Source organism: Capra hircus, chromosome 2, assembly GCF_001704415.2.
Source record: "Capra hircus breed San Clemente chromosome 2, ASM170441v1, whole genome shotgun sequence".
Taxonomy (NCBI): Eukaryota; Metazoa; Chordata; class Mammalia; order Artiodactyla; family Bovidae; genus Capra; species Capra hircus.
The window spans coordinates 64,267,187-64,290,630 of NC_030809.1; the positions used below are offsets into that span (position 1 = coordinate 64,267,187).

General features: G+C 39.3%; 1 protein-coding gene across 2 annotated transcripts in view; it reads right to left on the reverse strand.

Moving 5' to 3' along the window:
- The window catches only part of EPB41L5 (erythrocyte membrane protein band 4.1 like 5), a 166,129-nt gene that overhangs the window by 46,338 nt on the left and 96,347 nt on the right, over nucleotides 1-23,444 (reverse strand). For both annotated transcript variants that reach the window (XM_018061735.1, XM_018061731.1), the window contains exon 17: nucleotides 4,956-5,107. In XM_018061735.1, coding sequence (XP_017917224.1) covers nucleotides 4,956-5,107 — 152 coding nt within the window. The remainder of the gene's footprint in view (nucleotides 1-4,955; nucleotides 5,108-23,444) is intronic.

Here is a 23,444-nt window from a genome sequence, read left to right on the forward strand (position 1 = left end):
TTTCCTGACTGTATGGGGCCTAAAACTAAACTGATGAAGAACACACATTTATTAACTCACTGACTCAACCTATCACATACTGGTGACATCAGTCAGGTGTGATGCAGGACAGCATCTTATATTCACTACCTGCAACCAGGCTGTACAATACAAGTAAAATCCTCCAACCACTGAAAAGATGATACATTAAATACAATGAATTCTATTTCAACTAACAACTGTTAGTTGTTCTTATTGTGCAGGAATCAATTTGGTAGAAATTTGAATTTCTACATTGTCCACATAACCGAAAAAGCTACTGAATGCTTAATAATTTCTTAAGCAATCAAGGAGAAGAAAGGAGGGAAAACTATGAAGTCATTTCCTCTCAGTCAGAGAGATCTTCTAAAATGTTCATCAATTAACTCTGTAAGTCTGTCCCTTGGCTACACATTAGAATCAGATTGGTAACTTTTAAGATATACTGATTTCCAGAGCTGACCCTAGAATAACAATATCAGATTTCTGAAGGTAGTTTTATGGCACTAGTAGTTTTTATTATTTTTTAAATTAATTTATTTTAATTGAAGGCTAATTATTTTACAATACTATAGTGTTTTTCCCCATACATTGACATGAATCAGCCATGGGTGTACATGTGTCCCCCACCCTGAACCCCCCATCCACTTCCCTCCCCATCCCATCCCTCAGGGTTGCCCCGGTGCACCAGCTGTGAGTGGCACTTGTAGTTTTTAAAACCCTCTAGGTGATTTTAATGTACCATCAAAACTGAGAATCACTAATTCAACATTAATCTCAAAATCTTCCATATTCATTTTCTTACTTAATTGCCACCTCTTGTTTTTCTTATGCTTCAAATGATTTGACACTAAATTTTAACATGATGATGCTGGGACCACAACATTTTAGCTTATGCTATTAAATTAATACTGCTCGCTTGTGCTGGTGAGGGAGAACTGGTTAAAATAAAGCTTATTCTGATATTTCTGTTTGGCTGAGAAATATCCTGAGACTGTAGGATAAATGCTTTTCTTTTTAAAATTACTATTTATTAACTATTTACCTAAGTCAATCAGGATTTTGACATCATCACCGAAAGAAAATACAGAATAAATTGGACACCAAGATTCGTATCTTGGTATAAGACCTTAATTCTTAATATCAAAATGCTCTAGCTTCATTGATTGACACTGAGTAAATGTATTGAGTCTCAACTGGATAAGTCTTACTAATGAAACCCCTACATGATTCAAGAATTTCTTCTGTCATAACTTCCAACAGTATTTAAGTTCTGCTTGAATAGTTTCTGTAATGGGGGCCCACTCACTGTAAGATATCTATTTCTGATATATGGCAAGAACAGTTTAAAAGATTCTCCCCTAAACTCATTTCAGTTTGGCTTTGCTACATTTTCAAACTGCTGATTTAAGATTCACTAAGAAGGTGACATAAATTCCCTGATATAAAAGGCTTCTGAATATTTGAAGCTATTAAGTCTCACTTGGTCTTGTCCTTTCTAAGCATCCTTAGTTTGTTTTACCAAATTCCTCAAAATTAATATAATCTCCTAGAAAGTGTGTACTAAATAAACGTTGTTTGTTCATACAACACTATTGCAGTGCTCAAAGAATTTTAAACACTTTTCAAATCCAGACAACTGTTGTTGTTCAGTTGCTTACTCATGTCCAACTCTTTGTGACCCCACGGACTGCAGCACACCAGGCTTCTCTGTCCTTCACCATCTTCCAGAGCTTGCTCAAACTCATGTTCATTGACTCAGTGTTGCCATCGAACCATCTCATCCTCTATTGAACCCTTCTCTTCCTGCCTTCAATCTTTCCCAGCATCAGAGTCTTTTCTAAGGAGTTCACTCTTTGCATCAGATGGCCAAAGTGTTGGAGCTTCAACTTTAGCATCAGTCCTTCTAATGAATGGTCAGGATTGATTTCCTTTAGGATTGACTGATTTGATCTACCTGCAGTCCTAGGGACTCTCAAGAGTCTTCTCCAAAACCACAGCTCAAAAGCATCAATTTTCTGGTGTTCAGTCTTCTTTAAAGTCCAACTCTCACATCTATACGTGACTACTGGAAAATTCATAGCTTTGACTAGACAGACCCCTGTCAGCAAAGTAATGTCTCAGTTTTTTAATATGCTATCTCAGTTTGTCACAGCTTTTCTTCCAAATTAATTAAATTAAAATTTTAAGCATCTTTTAATACATACAATGGACAGACATAAAATGAAAATAGAATTAATGTTGCCATTCTATAAAAGAGACTTTTCATTTTAATCCTGAAAATACTTCACATTAAGCTAGTCTTGCTTCTGGCTGAATCTAAACACTGATGGACTCTATCTGTTACATATCACATCTTTCTAGTGACAAATAGTGACTATTTCTAACAAGAGATAGAGTCCAGAGCAAGGCTGTGAAAACTGGAAAATAACCAAAAACAACTGCTGCAAAAAAAAGTACATGAGAAATACTGGCATTCCTTGGAGATACTGTGGGTTCAGCTCTGGATCACCACAGTGAAGTGAGTCATGTGAATTGCCTGGTTTCCCGGTGTATGTAAGTTATGTTTATACTATATTGTAGTCTACTAATTAAACATGCAGTAGCATCAGTGTTCTTGCCTGGAGAATCCCAGGGACGGGGGAGCCTGGTGGGCTGCCGTCTATGGGGTCGCACAGAGTCGGACACGACTGAAGCGCCTTAGCAGTAGCAGCAGCATTATGTTTAAAAAAATAATGTGCATACTTTAGTTAAAAAATACTTTATTGCTAAAAAATGCTACCCATTATCTGACAATGTAGGGTTGCCACAAACTGTCATTTTGCAAAAAAGCACAATATTTGCAAAGTATAATAAAACAAGGTGCTCTGAGTAACAGAGATGTTGTCTTAACCCGATAACTATTACTTTTAAAAAATCAAATTAGAACATCATTCTGAAATTATGAATAAATCAAAACTAATTTATGTTTGACACCACCCTTATGGCAGAAAGTGAAGAGGAACTAAAAAGCCTCTTGATAAAAGTGAAAGTGGAGAGTGAAAACGTTGGCTTAAAGCTCAACATTCAGAAAATGAAGATTATGGCATCTGGTTTCATCACTTCATGGGAAATAGATGGGGAAACAGTGGAAACAGTGTCGGACTTTATTTTCGGGGGCTCCAAAATCACTCCAGATGGTGACTGCAGCCATGAAATTAAAAGACGCTTACTCCTTGAAAGGAAAGTTATGACCAACCTAGAGAGCATATTGAAAAGCAGAGACATTACTTTGCCAACAAAGGTCTATCTAGTCAAGGCTATGGTTTTTCCTGTGGTCATGTATGGATGTGAGAGTTGGACTGTGAAGAAAGCTGAGTGCTGAAGAACTGATGCTTTTGAACTGTGGTGTTGGAGAAGACTCTTGAGAGTCCCTTGGACTGCAAGGAGATCCAACCAGTCCATTCTAAAGGAGATCAGTCCTGGGATTTCTTTGGAGGGAATGATGCTAAAGCTGAAACTCCAGTACTTTGGCCACCTCAAGCGAAGAGTTGACTCACTGGAAAAGACTCTGATGCTGGGAGGGATTGGGGGCAGGAGGAGAAGGGGACAACCGAGGATGAGATGGCTGGATGGCATCACCGACTTGATGGACGTGAGTTTGAGTGAACTCTGGGAGTTGGTGATGGACAGGGAGGCCTGGCGTGCTGTGATTCAGGGGTCGCGAAGAGTAGGACATGACTGAGCGACTGAACTGAACTGAACTGAATTTATGTTTCCCAGACCTCAGACTCAGAATAACAATTTAAATATGGTAGATGTCAATAAAAACATAACATATAACATGCCAGAACATTTGTTTAACAATGCATTTGTAGTGGTTACTTCAGGAACAAAAGAACAGATTTTTAAAACCAACCGAAAGTGAAAGTAAAGTCACTCAGTCATGTCCAACTCTTTGTGACCCTGTGGACTGTAGCCTACCAGGCTCCTCCATCCATGGGATTCTCCAGGCAAGAACACTGGAGTGGGTTGCCGTTTCCTTCTCCAGGGGATCTTCCTGACCCAGGGATAGAACCCAGGTCTCCTGCATTGCAGGCAGATGCTTTAACCTCTGAGCCACCAGGAAAGCCCACTATCAGCAGTAATTCAGCATGTTCTATCAACCGGAAGCACTGTGAAATTTTTTATCATGTCTTTCTAAATCACTAAATCCCATTGCTGTATTTTACACTCTTCAGAGAGAACAGCATACTCACTGGCAATTTCCTATAAGTTGTTTAAAAGATGGTGCTTAATTTTAGAAAAAGAAATCAACATTGCCAAGAGCCATGTAAACATAAGCTGCTTTTAAATGCTCACACTTACAAAATTCAACAGAAAGCTTTTGTTTAAAGACAGTTATGTTTTAATATCAAACCAAACTCACAAACAGATAGAAATATGTGCAATTTCTTATTTCCTTTTAACCTTTTAAAAAGTTAAGGAGAGCAGCATTCTTTCTTGATTATTTATTTTTGTGGGTCTGGGCAACAACAGCTCTCATTAATAACAAAATATTTCCTATACACTAATGGAATGTCCAAACATTTGTTCAATCCTGTGCCCTAGATAATCTCTAAGGAAACATTTTTCTCTTAATTTTCACTCAAGAAACAAAAAGCAAATTTGAAAATTCAAAAATGTTTAATGACTTATAAATGACACAAATGTTTAATGGTATCAACTATGTGATCGTAAACATTTCAATGGATCCTTAGGCCAAAAAGGCAAGAAGGCATAACATTAAATTATGTTTTATGTTTAAATTATGTTTAATGTCTATTCTACATTAACATTTCAAATTCAACTGCTGCTGCATAAAATACTCTTGAAGTGACTGACAAACAGCTCATTTCAAAAGACGCAGACTAATGTCACTGATTTCACACAGAACATTTACTTACTCCTGCGCTCACCTTCAGGTCCCTCTAACCCAGCCTGCCTGGTGGCTGTGCTCACTTCACCTGGGGCTTGGGGGGTGTCCATGGTGTCAGGTGCCCCAGCTACGTCATTAGCGGTTGTTTCCAGTAAGTCTGGACTATCTAGCAAATCAATCCTCAGAGGCAAGCTGTGAAGGTAACAGAAAACATTCTTAGACCAAGACATTTACCATGGAAAGAATTTAAAACACTAATAAAAATCTGTCAGAAAAAAAGTCATTTATGCCAAGTGGTTTATTCATCTGTCAAAACCTTTAGGCAGATTCTCTTCCATCCAAATTGGAGAAGGGGCTGAATTTAGCTTCCCAACTGAAATAACCTAAGGGGAATATAAACAATTCTCAAGATATTAGACATCAGACAACAAAAAGGCAGAAATTGAGATTCAGAAAACAATGAGGAGTCCTTGTTTTAAGAGAATCTCCATGCCGTAATTCAGAGACGTCCTGTGGCTGACAGTCCAGGGAGACCAGGACAGCTGAAGTTCACTGGCCAGGGTACCAGGCAGGAGAGAATCCTGGAGGTGTGCAGAAGGCTCCTCTCAAGATGCAGTAGGGTACTCATCAGGGAACATGTGGCTTCAGAAAGAATTAGTGGCACTCAGGCTGGGCCACAGTGTCCTTCTTTACAGACTATCAAAACACATAACAAGGGTACTGAGTATGAAAAAAGATTCTGCCTCAGGAGTAGAGAATGATTTATCCAGACAGCCTTGTGACAAATCCACTTAACACATCATAAAAGAAAGAGCTAAAAGGATCAAAGTGTTTCCAAGTAATTTAACTGCATTCTAAAACAAATCTCAAGACTGAAAGGAATACAGAATGATCTAGCATCCAACAATGTAAATTTCAAAATGTCACGTATCTAGTCAGAGATTATTAGAAATGCTAACAGGCAGAAAAAGACATCTATACTAAAGAGAAAAATCAATCAACAGGAATCAACATGTTAGGATTAGCAGAGAAAGACACTAAAAACATTTATTATAGCTGTATTTCATATGTTCAAAAAGCTAAGCAGAAATTAGAACATACAAAAAAGACTCAAACCAAGCTTCTAGAGATGAAAACCACAATATCTTAGATGGAAGATATATTGGGTGAGGTGGACAGCAGATTAGATTTTTTAAAAGATACTGAATTTAATAGAAACTATCCAAAATAAAACACACAAGGAAAAAGGATTCCCCCCCAATTGAAAAGAATGTCAGTTCTTCTTTGTGGGCCAACTTCAAGCAACCAACTGTATGAATAACCGACTAGATGGAGTCCCAGGGTGGTGGGGGAAGGGGAGAAAAGGGGAGGGGAGAAAAGGTATTTGAAGAAAAAAAATGACTGATGTTTACAAATCGGATGAAAACTATAAACCCACAGATTCAAGAATTTCAGGAAACTCTAAACACAAAAAACATGAAGAAAACTACACCAAAGCACATTGCAACCGTACTGCTTAAAACCAATGATGAAAAGAAAAATTTAAAAGCAGCACATTCAATACAATATGTACATTCAATAGAATATGATAAGGAGGACAGCAGATTTCTTATCAGGAATAATGCAAATTAGCGGACAGTGGAGGAGTGTCTCAAAGACTTGTAAAGAATAAAAGCCTACCAATCCAAACTTTATATCCAGTTAAAAAGCTTTCAAAAACAAAGGAAAACCTATATACACACCAAAGAAAAGTGAAAACATACATACACTCAGAGATGTGTACCCAAATGTTCATGGAATCACTATTCATAATAGCCAAAAAAGTGGAAATGCCCATTAACTGAGGAATGGATAAATAAAAATGTGATCTGTCCACAAAATGGCATAATAATCAGCAAGAAAAGGAGTCAAGTACTGAAACATGCTATGACCCTTGAAAATACAATGTTAAGGGAAAAAAGTCAGACACAAAATACCACATATCATATGAGGCCATTTATATGGAATGTCCAGAATAAACAAGTTCACAGACACAGAAAGTAGATCAGTGGTTGTCAGAAGCTAGAGAGGAATGGAGATTAACTGCTGTTATTTAAGGTCTGAAATTAGGATTCCATAAGAAGGCTGTCTTGACATCCCTGAGCCTCATGGGCCCCCAAGGCCCAACCATGAGCTTCCCAACTCTCATCAAATATGCCCTCCCAGTGAAAAGGATTCCAAAAAACTGTACCAGCTGCATCCTACCAGATTCTTAATCAAGTAAGTTTCATTTCTCTGCCAGCCTGTGAAGTTATTCAGACAAGCCAATCATATCCCCTGGTGGGAAACAAGGGTCAACTCATTCTCACATTCCTATAAAGCCTGCCTCCCAAAAAAGCCCATGTTTGTTCACTTTGCTCCCGAGAGAGACATGATGTATCCCCATTGTTGTGAGGTTTCGTCCTCCTTAGAGACATGAGTATACGTGTTTAATAAACTGCTATCAGGGCTGGGCATTGTATGTTGGGCCATCTAATAGTATTTAGGGTAGAGGATCCCTCCCTTACCAAAAGGGTGAGTGAGTGTGGAGGAGAACAACTGATAGTGGATATGGGGTTTCTTTTTTGTTGTTTAGTCGACAAGTTGTGTTCGACTCTTTTGCAACCCCATGGACTGTAGGCTGCCAGGTTCCTCTGTCCATAGGATTTCCCAGGCAAGAATACTAAGTGGGTTTTTTTTTTTTTTTTTTTTAGTGAGAGGCAAAATATTCTAAAGTAAAATTGTAATAAAGGTTGTGCAATTCTATGAAAGTGCTAAAAACACTGAATTGTTGGCTCTGAATGGGTAAACAATGTGAATTATATCTTAAAAAAGAAGACAGACAACAGGAATTCATGACCAAAAGACCAGCACTGAAAAAATATTAAAGGAAGACATACAGGCAGAATTAAAATGAACAATGTATTATAGGGTCTAAAACACACATAGAAGAAAAATGTTTGACAAATGACAGTAAAAAGGCTGGGAGAGGAGAAATAGAAGCACGCTACTGTAAAGCTGTTATACTACACATGAAACAGTATAATAGTCCTTGAAAGTTGACTGATTAATGCTAAAGTAACCATTAAAGTTAAAAAAAAAACACCAAAGAGTTATAGCTAAGGAATAAGAAAAGGTCATAAATGAAATTTTTAAAAAATTAGTGAAAAAAGAAGATGGAAACAAGAAATATATGGGACAAACAGAACACAAACAGCAGGATGACAGACTCAACCATACCAATAATCATATTAAAAGGAAACAGTATAAACATACCATTAAAAGAAAAACTCAATCTCTGCAGAGACTGTCAAAAATTGCCAATGTCAGGACTTCCCTAGTGGTCCAGTGGCTAAGACTCTGAGTTCCCAAGGCAGGGTAGCTGGGCTCAACCCCTGATCAGGGACCTAAGATGCCACATGCCCATTAAAGAGCCAACATGCCTCAACTAAGACCCAGTATAGTCAATAATTTGATACTTTTAAAAAATTTCCAGTGTCAACTCTATTTCAAGTCATCACGGCAGAGGATTGGGAAAAGTTTTCAATTAACAATAACTGTGCCTCATATAAACCTCACTGACTACACTGCCACTGTGCAAAGATGAAGCATACCAATTTTCAAATGCAGAGACTATCAGTTAAAATTTAAAAAGCAAAACCCAGTTATGTGGTGCCTACATGAAACAATATAACTATGAAGAAACAAATTAACAAAGATAAAAAGTAAAAGGACAGAAAAAGATATACTATACTAACACTAGTCAAAAGAAAGCTACAGTGGACATACTGATATCAAAGTAGAGTTAAGAGCAAAGAATAGTACTTAAAATGAAGATGATCACTTCGTAAGGATAAAGGGGTCATTTAATCAAGAGAACATAAAAATCCTAAATATTTATTTACTTAATGGTGGCATTTTAAAATGCATGGGGCCAAAACTGAAAGAACTGCAAAGAGTAATGAGCAAATCAATTATGGTTGGAGATTTCAACACCCTTCTTTCAATAAGTGATAGAACAGAAAATCAGCAAGGATATAGTGGACGTGAACATCATTAACCATCAACTTTACCTGACTGACGTTTAGACAATACTCTACCCAAAACATCAAAACACATGATCTTCTCAAGGGCATACAGAATAATCACTAAGATAGGTCATATTCTGGGCCATAAAACAAGAGTTAATAAATTCAAAAGGACTCAAATCATACAAAGTATGTATGTTCTTTGACTGGAACATAAATTATAAATCAAAACAGAAAGTTCCTTGGAAAATCGCCAAGTATTTGGAAACTATAAATGTACTTCTAAATAACCACTGGATCAAAAAAGATATGAAAAGGAAAATGAGAAAAGAATTTTAAACTAATGAAAGCAAAAGCATAACATCTATATTTGCAAGATTCCACTAAAATAATCATTAGAGGAATATTTATAATATTAAACATCTACATTAGAACAAAGCTTTCAAATCAATGACCTCAGTTTATACCTTGATAAATTAGAAAAAGAGCATATTAAATGCAAAGGAAGAGGAAGGCAGGAAATAATAAAGATAAAAGGAAAAATAATACAGAAAATGAATTAAACTGAGAACTAGTTCTTTGAGCTCAATGTAATAATTGATTTATGTATTAATAACTTGTAGCTAGACTGATAAAAAGAAAAATAAGAATATATATATACAATATCAGGAATGGGAAGAGTGACACCACTACAGATACTACAAACATTAACAAGATAAAAGGGAATATTATGAGTTATATGCCAATAAATTCAACAACTTAGATGATATGCAAAAATTCCTCAAAAGCCACAAACCATCACAGCTCATTCCAGGAAAACAGAAAGTCTGAATAGATGCAGAAAAGAATAGAAATTAACTAGTAATTAAAAATCTTCAAACAAAGAGAAGCTCAGACCCAGAGAACCTCCTGAAAAATTCTATCAAATATTTAAAAGAAGAAATAATTCTAACCATCAACAAACTATCTTACAAATAGAGGAAAGGCAACATTCTCCAAGTCATTCTATGAGCCCATTATTATCCTGACAGTGGAGCAATACCAAACATACAACAAGAAATCAAGCAAGGAATAAAAAGGACTGTCCACCATGATCAACTGGGACTTTTCACAGGAATGCAAAGTTGGTTTAACATTCCAAAATCAATTAATGTAATATTACTTATTAATAGAAACAAACCACATGATCATCTCAATAGATACAGAAAAAGCATGTGACAAAATCCAACAACACTAATGGTAAAACTCTCAACAAACTAAGAATAGATGAGAATATCTTCAATCTGATAAAAGGAAATACACACACAAAAAATCAACAGCTAACATTACATTGGGGCTTCCCTGGTGGCTCAGACGGTAAAGAATCCACCTGCAATGCAGGAGGCCTGGGTTCGATCCCTGGGCTGGGAAGATCCCCTGGACGAGGGCATGACAACCCACCCCAGTATTCTTGCCTGGAGAGTTCCATGGACAGAGAAGCCTGGTGGGCTACAGTTTATGGGGTCACAACTAAGCACAGCACAGCACATTACACTGAACGATGAATGACCAAGTTATTTCCCCTATAAGTCAGAAACAAGACAAAGATTCCACTCTTATCACTTCTATTCAACAGTACACAGGTTTTAAAAGGTACAGTAAGAAAAAAAAGCAGAGTAAATTAAGGGCCCAAACTAAAAAGAAAGAGATACAAAGGAAGAGGTTTTTATGTGCAGATGACAGAATCCTATATGTAGAAAAGTCAATGGAATCCACAAAATGCTCCTGGAAAGTAATAAGTTCAGCAAGGAGGCAGGACACAAGATCAACATGCAAAATTCAATTATGCCTACACACTAGCAATGAACAACAGAAAACTGAGATTAAAATAAGTCTGTTCACAACAACATCAAAAGAATAAAAACAGGAATAAATTTAATAAAGGATATGCAGAGCTTGGGCTTCCCACATGGCGCTTGTGGTAAAGAACCCTCGTGCCAATACAGGAAACACAAGAGACTTGGGTTCAATCCCTGGGTCGGGAAGATTCCCTGGAGAAAAGCATGGCAACCCACTCCAGTATTCTTGCCTGGAGAACTCCATAGACAGAGGAACCTGGCAGGCTATGGTCCATTAGGTCGAAAAAGTTGAACATGACTTAAGTGGCTGAACACACATGCAGAGCTTATACACTTAAAACTATAATAAATAAAGGATATCTAAATAAACAGAAAGACACTTTCTTTTAGATGAAAAAACGTGAAAATTCAGGAGCTAGAACAGCCAAGTGCATTCTGGAAAAGAAGAAAGTTGGAGAATACATACTGTAACTTGCTATAAAACCACAGTAATTAAGACAGTGTGGTACTGGCACAAAAATAGCTATGTAGGGGGTTCCCTGGTGGCTCAGTGGTGAAGAATCCTCCTGCCAACACAGGAGACATGGGTTGATCCCTTGTCTGGGAAGATCCCACATGCCACAGAGCAACTCAGCCCCTGCACAACTATTGAGCCTGTGTCTAGAGCCTGGGAACCACAACTACTGGGCCCATGTACTCAACTACTGAAGCCCACGTGCCCTAGAACCCATGCTCCACAAGAGAAGCCACCATGAGAAACCCAAGCACCATAGTAAAGAAGAGCCCCTGCTCGCCACAACTAGTGAAACCCTGCACAGCAATGAAGACCCAGCACAGCCAAAAATAAATTAATAAAATGTTTTAAATAGATATGTAAATCAACAGAATGAAATTGAGAGTTTGGAATTCATAATACTTATGGTTGATTTTTTCCAAGACAAATCAATGGATAAAAGAATAGGCATTCAACAACTGGTGTCAAGACAACTAAAAATATATGCAAAAATATGAATTTAGACCCTTACCTCACACGACACAAAAATTAAATCAACATGGATAACATACTGAAATGTTAAGAGCTGAAACTATAAATATCTGAAGAAAACACAGGAAGAAAATATCTTTGTTATTTGGGGTTGGCAAAATGTTCTCATATGATACTAAAGGTACCACCCATTAAAAAAAAAAAAAAGGGAAGCTGGACTTTGCTTGAGCTTCAAAAAAACACTCTTGATTGAAATGAAGAGAGATGTCACAGATGAACAGAAAAATTTTGCAAATCATGTATCTCATAAGGAACTGGTATCCAACACATACAAAGAATTCTTAATATAAAAAAGATAAATAACATATAAAAATGAGCAAAAGGTTCAAATAGACATTCCTGCAAAGACAACTGATTAACAGCTGACAAGTACATGAAAAGATGCTCAGCATCAGTAGCCCTCTGGAAAATGCAAATCAAAACAAGGAAATGCCACTATTTACTCTCTTAAACAGCTATAATTAAAAAGATAGAAAATAACAAATGTTGGCTAGGATGTGAAGACCTGGAACATTCAAGCATTTCCTCTCTGGAAAAACGTTTCTCAATTTCTTGAAAAGTTAAAATATAAATTCACCATACAACCCAGCAATTTTCCTCCTAGGAGTCTATTCAAGAGAAATGACATTTTACGTCCACACTACAATAGGAATGCTTATAACACTATTGACAGCCACAACATGGAAACAATGCAAATTTCCAACAATTGGTGAGTGTAAAAACAAAACACCGTATATCCATAAAATGCATTATTAATCAACAACTGAACGGGGCTCACTAGAATACATGGATAAATCTGAAAAACATTATTCTAGGAGAAAACCAGACATAAAACCTTGTATACTATATAATTTCATTCATATAAAATGTCTAGGAAAGTAAAATTTATAAAGACTGAACTTTTGGAGATCATGAAAATGTTCTAGATTGTGTGACTGTACAATTCCATACATTTCTAAAAATCATGGACTTGTACATTTACCATAAATGAATTTTTAAATTTTATTTTTTGGCCATGCTGGGTCTTTGTAGTTGCTCTCGAGCTTTCTCTAATCGCAGAAAGCGAGGGTCACTCTCTAGCAGAGGTACATGGGCTCCTCATTGCAGCGGCTTATGTTGTGGAGCGCAGGCTCTACTGCGCTCAGGGTTGAATAGTTGTGATTCACAGGCTCTAGGGCACAGGTTCAACAGTTGAGGTGCATGGGCTTAGTAGCCTCACAGCACATGGAACCCTTGAGGACCAGAAATCAAACTTGTGTTCCCTGCCTTAGCAGGCAGATCCTTAATCAATGGACCACCAAGGACGTCACAATAAATGAATTTTATAATGTGTACAAGTATTTTTGAATATATAAAAACCTTAGTCAAGAGGAACTAGAGATCAAATTGCCAACATCTGCTGGATCATGGAAAAATCAAGAGTTCCAGAAAAGCATCTATTTCTGCTTTATTGACTATGCCAAAGCCTTTGACTATGTGGATCACAATGAACTGTGGAAAATTCTTAAAGAGATGGGAATACCAGACCACCTGACCTACCTCTTGAGAAACCTATATGTAGGTCAGGAAGCAACAGTTAGAACTGGACATGGAACAACAGACTGGTTCCAAATAGGAAAAGGAGTACATCAAGGCTGCATATTGTCACCCTGTTTATTTAACTTCTATGCAGAGTACATCATGAGAAATTCTGGGCTGGAAGAAACACAAGCTGGAATCAAGATTGTCGGGAAAAATATCAATAACCTCAGATATGCAGATGACACCACCCTTATGGCAGAAAGTGAAGAGGAGCTAAAAAGCCTCTTGATGAAAGTGAAACAGGAGAGTGAAAAAGTTGGCTTAAAGCTCAACATTCAGAAAACGAAGATCATGGCATCTGGTCCCATCACTTCATGGGAAATAGATGGGGAAACAGTGGAAACAGTGTCAGACTTCATTTTTGGGGGCTCCAAAATCACTGCAGATGGTGACTGCAGCCATGAAATTAAAAGATGCTTTCTCCTTGGAAGGTAAGTTATGACCAACCTAGATAGCATATTCAAAAGCAGAGACATTGCTTTGCCAACAAAGGTCCATCTAGTTAAGGCTATGGTTTTTCCAGTGGTCATGTATGGATGTGAGCTGGACTGTGAAGAAGGCTGAGCACTGAAGAATTGATGATTTTGAACTGTGGTGTGAGACGACTCTTGAGAGTCCCTTGGACTGCAAGGAGATCCAACCAGTCCATCCTAAAGGAGATCAGTCCTGAGTATTCTTTGGAAGGAATGATGCTAAAGCCGAAACTCCAGTATCTTGGCAACTTCATGCAAAGAGCTGACTCATTGGAAAAGACTCTGATGCTGGGAGGGATTGGGGGCAGGAGGAGAAGGGGATGACAGAGGATGCGATGGTTATATGGCTTCACCGACTCAATGGACATAATAGTTTGAGTTAACTCTGGAAGTTGGTGATGGACAGGGAGGCCTGGCATGCTGCAATTCATGGGGTTGCAAAGAGTCGGACACAACTGAGAGACTGAACTAGTCAAATTTAGGATTTCAAAAGTAAAAATAATCTAGTTCTACTTGAAATAACAAAGTTGCAGGATACAAGATCAATATACAAAAATCAACTATGTATCTGTATCCATGAAATGAACAACAGGAAAATGAAATACGAAAACAATTCCAGGATTTCCCTGGCCATCCAGCAGTTAAGACTCCACTGCAAGGCGTGCAGGTTGGATCCCTGGTCAGGGAACTAAGATCCTGCATGCTGTGAAGTACAGCCAAACAGGAGAAAAAAAAAAAAAAGGAATTCATCTAGAAAAGCAAGTATTCTAACAGTTATATTCTTTATAATTTTATTTATTCAGCTGTGCTGGGTCTTCGCTGCTGTGCAGGCTTTTCTCTAATTATGGTGAGTGGGGGCAACCCTCTAGCTGCAGTGCACAGGCTTCTCGTGGTGGTGGCTTCTCTTATTGTGGAGCGTGGGCTCTAGGGTGAGCGGGCTTCGGTAGCTGTGGTTCCTAGGCTCTAGAGCACAGTCTCAACGGTTGGGGAACTTGGGCTCAGTTGCTCCATGGCATGAGGGATCCTCCCAGACCAGGGATCGAATCTGCGTCTCCTGCATTGGAAGGTGGATTCTCTACCACTCAGCCATCAAGGAAGCCCTCTAACAGTTTTTTAAAGAACAAGATTTTCAATTTATCTGCTGTGGCAAAGCTCAAAGGTTGATGTAGACATTTTATTTTGTTGACCTAATACTGAGTTAGGCGGAAGGAAACAAACTGCCACTGTTGCATGCTTTCCTAGAGGAATGAAGGCCGTGCTTTAATCACCCTGGGTCTGGGACACAAATAAGAAAGGAAAAAAAAAACTTTCAAAAATTGACGAGAGAGAGTGAGAACAAAGAGAGCTTCTTTGCAAGTCAAGACCTCTGTGTCCCAGTCCTATCTCTGCAACCACATGGCTGTACAGTTTCAAACAACTTCCTTCACTGTGGTCGTCAATGTGTGTTCTACAGAGCCCAGAGGATTTCAGACTCAAATGAGCTACACAGAAAGTGGAGAAGATGGTAGAGTTTCGGTTTTTATGGTAACTTTTTAATGAGATTTTATTTGGAATTCCCAGATAAATTTAATTAGAAGGGTTTCTCAGTTAAAACTCACTTGGAAACCATGGGAGTAAAGGCACTTTTCAACAGCTGTAAAAATCTATTAATATAAAACCATCTATTCAGCTCATTTTCAAGTCTTTTTGTACTGCTCCAATGGTTATCTTTTCTAAATGTGAATCAGTGCAACTTGTGAGGTTTTTTCTTTTTTAAATAAGGTTAACAACATCAAAAGAAGAAATGATGATGAGGAGGAGGAAAAGATGAAACAAAAATGACAGAATACAGGAGTTTGTTGAAGCTGACTGATGAGAATGCTGTGGTTCACCATATGTTGGACCTATATATAATTTTGAAATTTTCATCATAAATTCTTAAAAATATGAATACAAATATTTTGGGGCAAAAGAACGTGAGAACTGGTAGTTCATTTCCTGTGGTCCTAAGATGGACATAAAGAAATTTTTTATTTTAACTACACCCATATGTCTTAGCCTGTTCAGGCTACTTTAACAGAAATATCATAGACTGGGTAGCTTATTAACAACAGAACTTTATTTCTCCCAGTTCTAGTCTAGTTCTAGACTTGCTGCCAAAACTTAGCAGCAGATACAGTATTTGGTGAGGGCCCTCTTTTTAGTTCAGAGACTATCTGTTTGCTGCATCCTCATGTGGCAGAAAGACATGAGGGAGCACTCTGGGGTCTCTTTTACAAGGGCACTGATCCCATTCACCAGGGCTTAAATCCACCTTCATGAAATCACTTCCCAAAGGTCTTACCTCCAAATACAATCACACTGAGGACTAGATCTCAACATATGAATTTTGGAGGGACACAAATAGTCCACAGTACTCAAAAATAAGATTAAAAGCTTCATGAATCAGAAATGAAATAGAAGTTCATATCTAAAAGAATGTTGAATTATTTTGGAATTTCTGAAGAACATGGGTTAAACTGTGTCCCACACCAAATTCATATGCAGAAGTCCTCATGCCCATGACCCTGGATTGGGATTTTACTTGGAAATACATTTCCAGGTATACACTGCTTAGGTCAAGATGAGATCATACTCAAGTCAAGTGGACCTTAGGAAGCATCACTATGAACAAAGCTAGTGGAGGTGATGGAATTCCAGTTGAGCTGTTTCAAATCCTAAAACGTGATGCTGTGAAAGTGCTACACTCAATATGTCAGCAAATTTGGAAAACTCAGCAGTGGCCACAGGACTGGAAAAGGTCAGGTTTCATTCTAATCCCAAAGAAAAGCAATGCCAAAGAATGTTCAAACTACCACACAATTGCACTCATCTCACATGCTAGTAAAGTAATGCTCAAAATTCTCCAAGACAGGCTTCAACAGTACATGAACCATAAACTTCCAGATGTTCAAGCTGGATTTAGAAAAGGCAGAGGAACCAGAGATCAAGTTGCCAACATCCGCTGGATCACTGAAAAAGCAAGGGACTTCCAGAAAAACATCTACTTCTGCTTTATTGACTATGCCAAAGCCTTTGACTGTGTGGATCACAACAAACTCTGGAAAATTCTTTAAGAGATGGGAATACCAGACCACCTTATCTACCTCCTGAGAAATCCATATGTAGGTCAAGAAGCAACAGTTACAATTAGACATGGAACAACAGACTGGTTCCAAATCGGGAAAGGAGTACTTCAAGGCTCTATGTTGTAACCCTGATTATTTAACTTATATACAGAGTTCAGTTCAGTTCAATCATTCAGTTGTGTCCAACTCTTTGCGATCCCATAGACTGTAGCATGCCTGGCCTCCCTGTCCATCACCAACTTCCAGAGTTTACTCAAACTCATGTCCATTGAGTCGGTGAAGCCATCTAACCATCTCATCCTCTGTCATCCCCTTCTCCTCCTGCCTTCAATCTTTCCCAGCATCAGGGTCTTTTCAAATGAGTCAGCTCTTCGCATCAGGTGGCCAAAGTATTGGACTTTCAGCATCATATATACAGAGTACATCATGTGAAATGCCAAGGTGGATGAAGCACAAGCTGGAATCAAGACTACTGGGAAAAAAATCAATAACTTCAGATACACAGATGATACCACCCTTATGGCAAAAAGCGAAGAACTAAAGAGCCTCTTGATGAAAGTCAAAGAAGAGAGTGAAAAAGTTGGCTTAAAACTCAACATTCACAAAACTAATATCATGGCATCCAGTCACGTCACTTCATGGCAAAAAGATGGAAAAACAATGGAAACAGTGCCAGACTCTTTTGGGGGGCTCCAAAATCACTGCCTATGGTGACTGCAGCCATGAGACTAAAAGATGCTTGCTCCTTGGAAGAAAAGCTACGATCAACCTCGACACCATGTTAAAAAGCAGAGACATTATTTTGCCAACAAAGGTCTGTCTAGTCAAAACCAGTAGTCGTGTATGGATGTGAGAGTTGGGCTATAAAGAAAGCTGAGCACCGAAGAATTGATGCTTTTGAACTGTGGTGTTGGAGAAGACTCTTGAGAGTCCCTTGGACTGCAGGGAGATCCAACCAGTCCATCCTAAAGGAAATCAGTCCTGAATATTCATTGGAAGGACTGATGCTGAAGCTGAAACTCCAATACTTGGGCCGCCTGATGTGAAGAACTGACTCATTTGAAAAGACCCTGATGCTGGGAAAGATTGAAGGCAGGAGGAGAAGTGGACAACAGAGGACGAGATGGTTGGTGGCATCACTGACTCATTGGACATGAGTTTGAGCAAGCTCTGGGAGTTGGTGATGGACAGGGAAGCCTGGTGTGCTGCACTCCATGGGGTCCCAAAGAGCTGGACATGACTGAGTAACTGAACTGAACTGAGATCATACTGGAGGGGAAGGCAGGCACTTCATGCACCATGACTGATATCCTTCAGTTCAGCCCATTTGAAAAGACATCCTTATGAAGGGGCAAGTATAGACACAGACATACATCCAAGAAGGCCATGTGATGATGAAGGCAGAGACTAGGTGGTACTTCTGCAATCCACCCTGCCAGCAAACCACCAGCAGCCAGGAAAGAGGCTGGAACAGATCTCACCATTCTCAGAAGGAAGCATCTGGCCTACACCTTCATCTCTTGAACTTCTGGCCTCTAGAATCATGAGACAAAATTCTGTGGTCATCCAGCTATAATAGCAGTCCTAGGAAACTTAATACATGTCACATTCCAAAGATGTGAGCAGACCTTATAAAAAGAGTCTGAGCAGATTGCACTATCCATACCATAAAAGACAAGACAAGACATCCAAAGGGACATTCTGCAAGGGCAGGACATCGGGGCAGAGAAAAGTCACATGAAGTAAATGAAGGCTCTGAAAGAACCTGTGAAAGCAGATGATTCCATTTTACTTCAAGAGGGAACGGGGATCGCTAAGCATTAGCAACTACTAGCCCCACATCACGGAGAAGGCAATGGCAACCCACTCCAGTGTTCTTGCCTAGAGAATCCCAGGGATGGGGGAGCCTGGTGGGCTGCCGTCTATGGGGTCGCACAGAGTCGGACATGACTGAAACGACTTAGCAGCAGCAGCAGCAGCCCCACATCATGTGTGGTGCTAAGAGAGCTCTTAGGAAACATGATGCATGAACCTGTAAGTTTGGGAGTATAAAAAAATGTATCTCCCATGTAGGGAAGTGCATCTCTTAGCATGGAGCGGTCTAGCTCCACGAGCTGACTGAAGTTTACCTTAACAACCTGGGGGGAAAGGCCAGTGGCTGGACAAGCTACATTTACAAGAATGTATAGATTCATTCTGGGCAGGGCAGGGCAAGGGCAAGAATGTATAGATTCCCAGAGGCCAAATTTACAGTAAGCCACACATCAAAATGATCAAATAGTAAGCCACACATCTAACAGGAGCAGATGATAATATATTCTTAAAAATCCACAAATCTACGAGTAACAAATTATTTCCTTGAAAGGTGAGAGGAAAGAGGAAGCCCTCTTTTACAGAGGAATGCCACCTTTGTAGAAAGAAGGACAGAACTTGAAAATCAACATACTATAAATACCAAAACAATAACTGATTCAGGTAAAAATGATCAATGGATGCAAACCCCCCAGATCAAAGACTTCAGGGAATAGGATATCCACTCTCAGTTTTAAAATGACACTCCACAGATTAAAGAGGGAAAAGGTACTTTTATAGAGAAATCTGGTGGACATTGCCTTAACCGAAATATCAGTAAAAATGTTTAACCTGAATCTAAGATAATCTCACAGATCTAAGTTGCAAGGTATTCCACAAAGAAACCTGCATAGGCTCTTTAAAAAATATATCAATGTTATTTGTTAACTGGCTATCAGTTCAGCCGCTCAGTCATGTCTGACTCTTTGTGACCCCATGAATCGCAGCACGCCAGGACTCCCTGTCCATCACCAACTCCCGGAGTTCACTCAGACTCACGTCCATTGAGTTGGTGATACCATCCAGCCATCTCATCCTCTGTTGTCCCCTTCTCTTCCTGCCCCCAATCCCTCCCAGCATCAGGGTCTCTTCCAGTGAGTCAACTCTTCGCATGAAGTGGCCAAAGTACTGAAGTTTCAGCTTTGGCATCAGTCCTTCCAATGAACACCCAGGGCTGATCTCCTTTAGGATGGACTGGCTGGATCTCCTTGCAGTCCAAGGGACTCTCAAGAGTCTTCTCCAACACCACAGTTCAAAAGCATCAATTCTTCAGCATTCAGCTTTCTTCACAGTCCAACTCTCACATCCATACGTGACTACTGGAAAAACCACAGCCTTGACTAGACGGACCTTTGTTGGCAATAATGCAATACAAAACAAAAAGTTTGAAAAAAATGTCAATGTCATGAAATGCAAAGCAGGCTGAGGAAGTTTTCATGAGCAATGAAACATGAGAAACTAATAGAAATTCTCACTGGATCCTGTATCAGGCAGGAAAACAACTATGAAGGGCATTTATCAAAATTTCTGGAAAAACCTTAGTATGGACTTTAATAGTTACAATAATGTTAAAATCTCTGGGTGTAGGAACTTCCTTGGTGGTCCAATGGTTAAGAATCCACTTTCCAATGTAGGGAACTTGGGTTTGATTTCTGGTCAGGGAACGTAAGATTGCCACAACTTTTGAGCCTGCACACTGTAACTAGAAAAAGGCCATGTGCTGCAACAAAGACCCCCAGCACAGCGGGGGAAAAAAAATTCTGTGTAATAAATACATCACATATAAGATTATCCTTGATTTTTGGAGATAAAGGGCTTCCCTTGTGGCTCAGAGGTAAAGGATCCGCCTGCCAATGCAGAAGATGTGGGTTTGATTCCTGGGTCAGGGAAGATCCCTTGAAGAAGGAAATGGCAACCCACTCCATGATTTTTGCCTGGAAAATCCCATGGACGGAGGAGTCTGCAGGCTATAGTCCACGGGGTCACAAGAGCTGGACATGACTTAGTGACTAAACCACCACCATGCAAAAAGCAGTATTAATGGATACAGTACTGTAATGTCTGTGTCGTGCTCAATTATTCCAGTTTAGAAAAACTCAGTGTCAGCAAATAGGCAAATATTAACAGGTAGAAAACTTAGGGGGAAGGGCATATAACTATTCCATTCACTATTCTTTCAACTTTTCTGTGGGCTTGAAGTCTTCCAAAATAAAAACTTAGGAGAAAAGAAAAAATGTATGCCTCCCTTGTTCCACGTGTGAGTCCAGTTTGAAGCACATTCACTGGAACTCTACCTATGGGACAGGTGTCTCAGAGTAAGATGATCCAAGCAGAAGTATATTCACAGTTAAGAGCCAAAGCCAGCAACATGGGAGAGAGAGTGTGGCAAAAAGTGAAGTATGAAGAAAACTGTCTCTCTGGGGAAGTGATGGATGTGTTCTATAAGGGCCTCTGAGAAAACACTGAAGTGTAGCACACAAAACCATGGTTACGTTCATGCCACAACACCTGGCTGGATTACAACAGCATCACCCACATTAGACCCTGCTCCTTTTCTCTTTCTTCTTCCTCAACCCTGAGAGCACGCATCACAAAGAATAAGTGGGAGAATGTGAAGATTAAAAGAACAAACCACCACTACCCTATGTGTGAGCAAAGGAGAAATCTTTAAATTAGGTTTAAGATTAGAACTGAACTTTCTGTAACTTAAAGTATACATCAGTTATTGAAAATAAGATAGTCTTTGTATGTACAAATGATGGGCTAGAAAGGGAAGAGAGGAGTTGACTTTGGAAAAACAGGTAAACTCAGTAATTCAGTTCAGTCGCTCAGTCATGTCCGACTCTTTGTGACCCCATGAACTGCAGCACGCCAGGACTCCCTGTCCATCACCAACTCCCGGAGTTCACTCAGACTCACGTCCATCGAGTCAGTGATGCCATCCAGCCATCTCATCCTCGGTCGTCCCCTTCTCCTCCTGCCCCCAATCCCTCCCAGCATCAGAGTCTTTTCCAATGAGTCAACTCTTTGCATGAGGTGGCCAAAGTACTGGAGTTTCAGCTTTAGCATCATTCCTTCCAAAGAAATCCCAGGGCTGATCTCCTTCAGAATGGACTGGTTGGATCTCCTTGCAGTCCAAGGGACTCTCAAGAGTCTTCTCCAACACCACAGTTCAAAAGCATCAATTAAAATCACACAAATAAAGCAGAGGATTCAGTCCTTTCCAGACACAACAGTGATAAACTCCCAGTAGTGAACTGGTGCTGGAGCCAGGAGGAACTCAGGGAGCTGAGAGGGGAAACAAGCACTGGGGTCAAAAACCCAACTCCTTGGAGGAAACAAAACCTGTGACAGGTCCTGTGAGGCAGAGAGCAAGAATCAGACTCAGCCCAGAGTCAGAGGACTGGATCTTCTGGAAAGGAACAGATGAAAAAGCTCTAGTCCAGTTTCAAATGAACAGAAAGTACCTATCTGCGACAAAGGGAAGAATCAGAAGTATCTGTACAAATGACAATCAAACCTCTGTATCCTCACTCAGGACTGAAGGCAGTTTTCCTGAAAGATCCTACTGTAAGACTTCTTCAGAGCTGAGGATATAAAATGTCAGGCTGGGGCAATTTCAGAAGTGCCTTAGAGGAGAGGGTGAGCATGGGAAGAAGGGAAGAAGGGAGAGAAGGGGGGGAAAAAAACACAACACTGAAAGAAAACAAGGGAAGTCTATGAAGTCACAGACAAAAGCCTGCAAAGCATGTTAAGAAATGTGAGACAGACAAACAGAGGGACCCGAGAAGTAAGAGCAGTTATAGCTGAGGAAGCAGAAAGGATAACACGATCTAAAAGAGGGTTTAAAGTAAGTATATTACTGAAAGATAGAAAGCAAGGACAGAATCAATAAAACAAGGAACGAGCTTATAAAACTTTAACAGTAGATTCTGAGAAATGAGAAATTAAATGAGTCATTTGACATTCAATAGACGGGACAAAGTAGACTAAACAGAGTTAAATTATTGAATTAAAAGATAAAAATTAAGCAAACCACCAAGAAGGCACTAGATAAAAAGACATGGTAAACATGAGGCAGGAAATAGACAAACATAGACTGTAAGTTACAATATACACTTAATGGACATTTCAGAAGGGAAAAGGGATAACAAAAGAGGATTAGTAGTAGAGGAGATATGACTAAGAACTTTGCAAAAGACATTCATGGGGATTACGTGCTGCACGCTGAACATGCAAGATTTACTCCTGCTTTCTAATAAAACCACTCGAAAATGACAGTATACGGTCATAAAATCACATTCACTCATAACAAACAGAGATAACGTGCAGGAGGGGAGAGAAAACAGTTTGAAGGTGGTGGAGCAGATGGACAAGTGTTCCTTGATTAGAAAGACTGCAGAAAGGCAAACCCTCTCCAGGAGTAGGGAAAGCCTAGAAAAAAGCCAAACCACTCCACAGAACTCAATAAAAGCTGTGAATATTTTCTCTCATCCCTCAGGACGTTTTCCACTTTCCTGATGACATCCTCCGAGACACAAGTTCTCATGTTTGATGAATTTCAGTTTATCTATCTCGTCTTGTCACA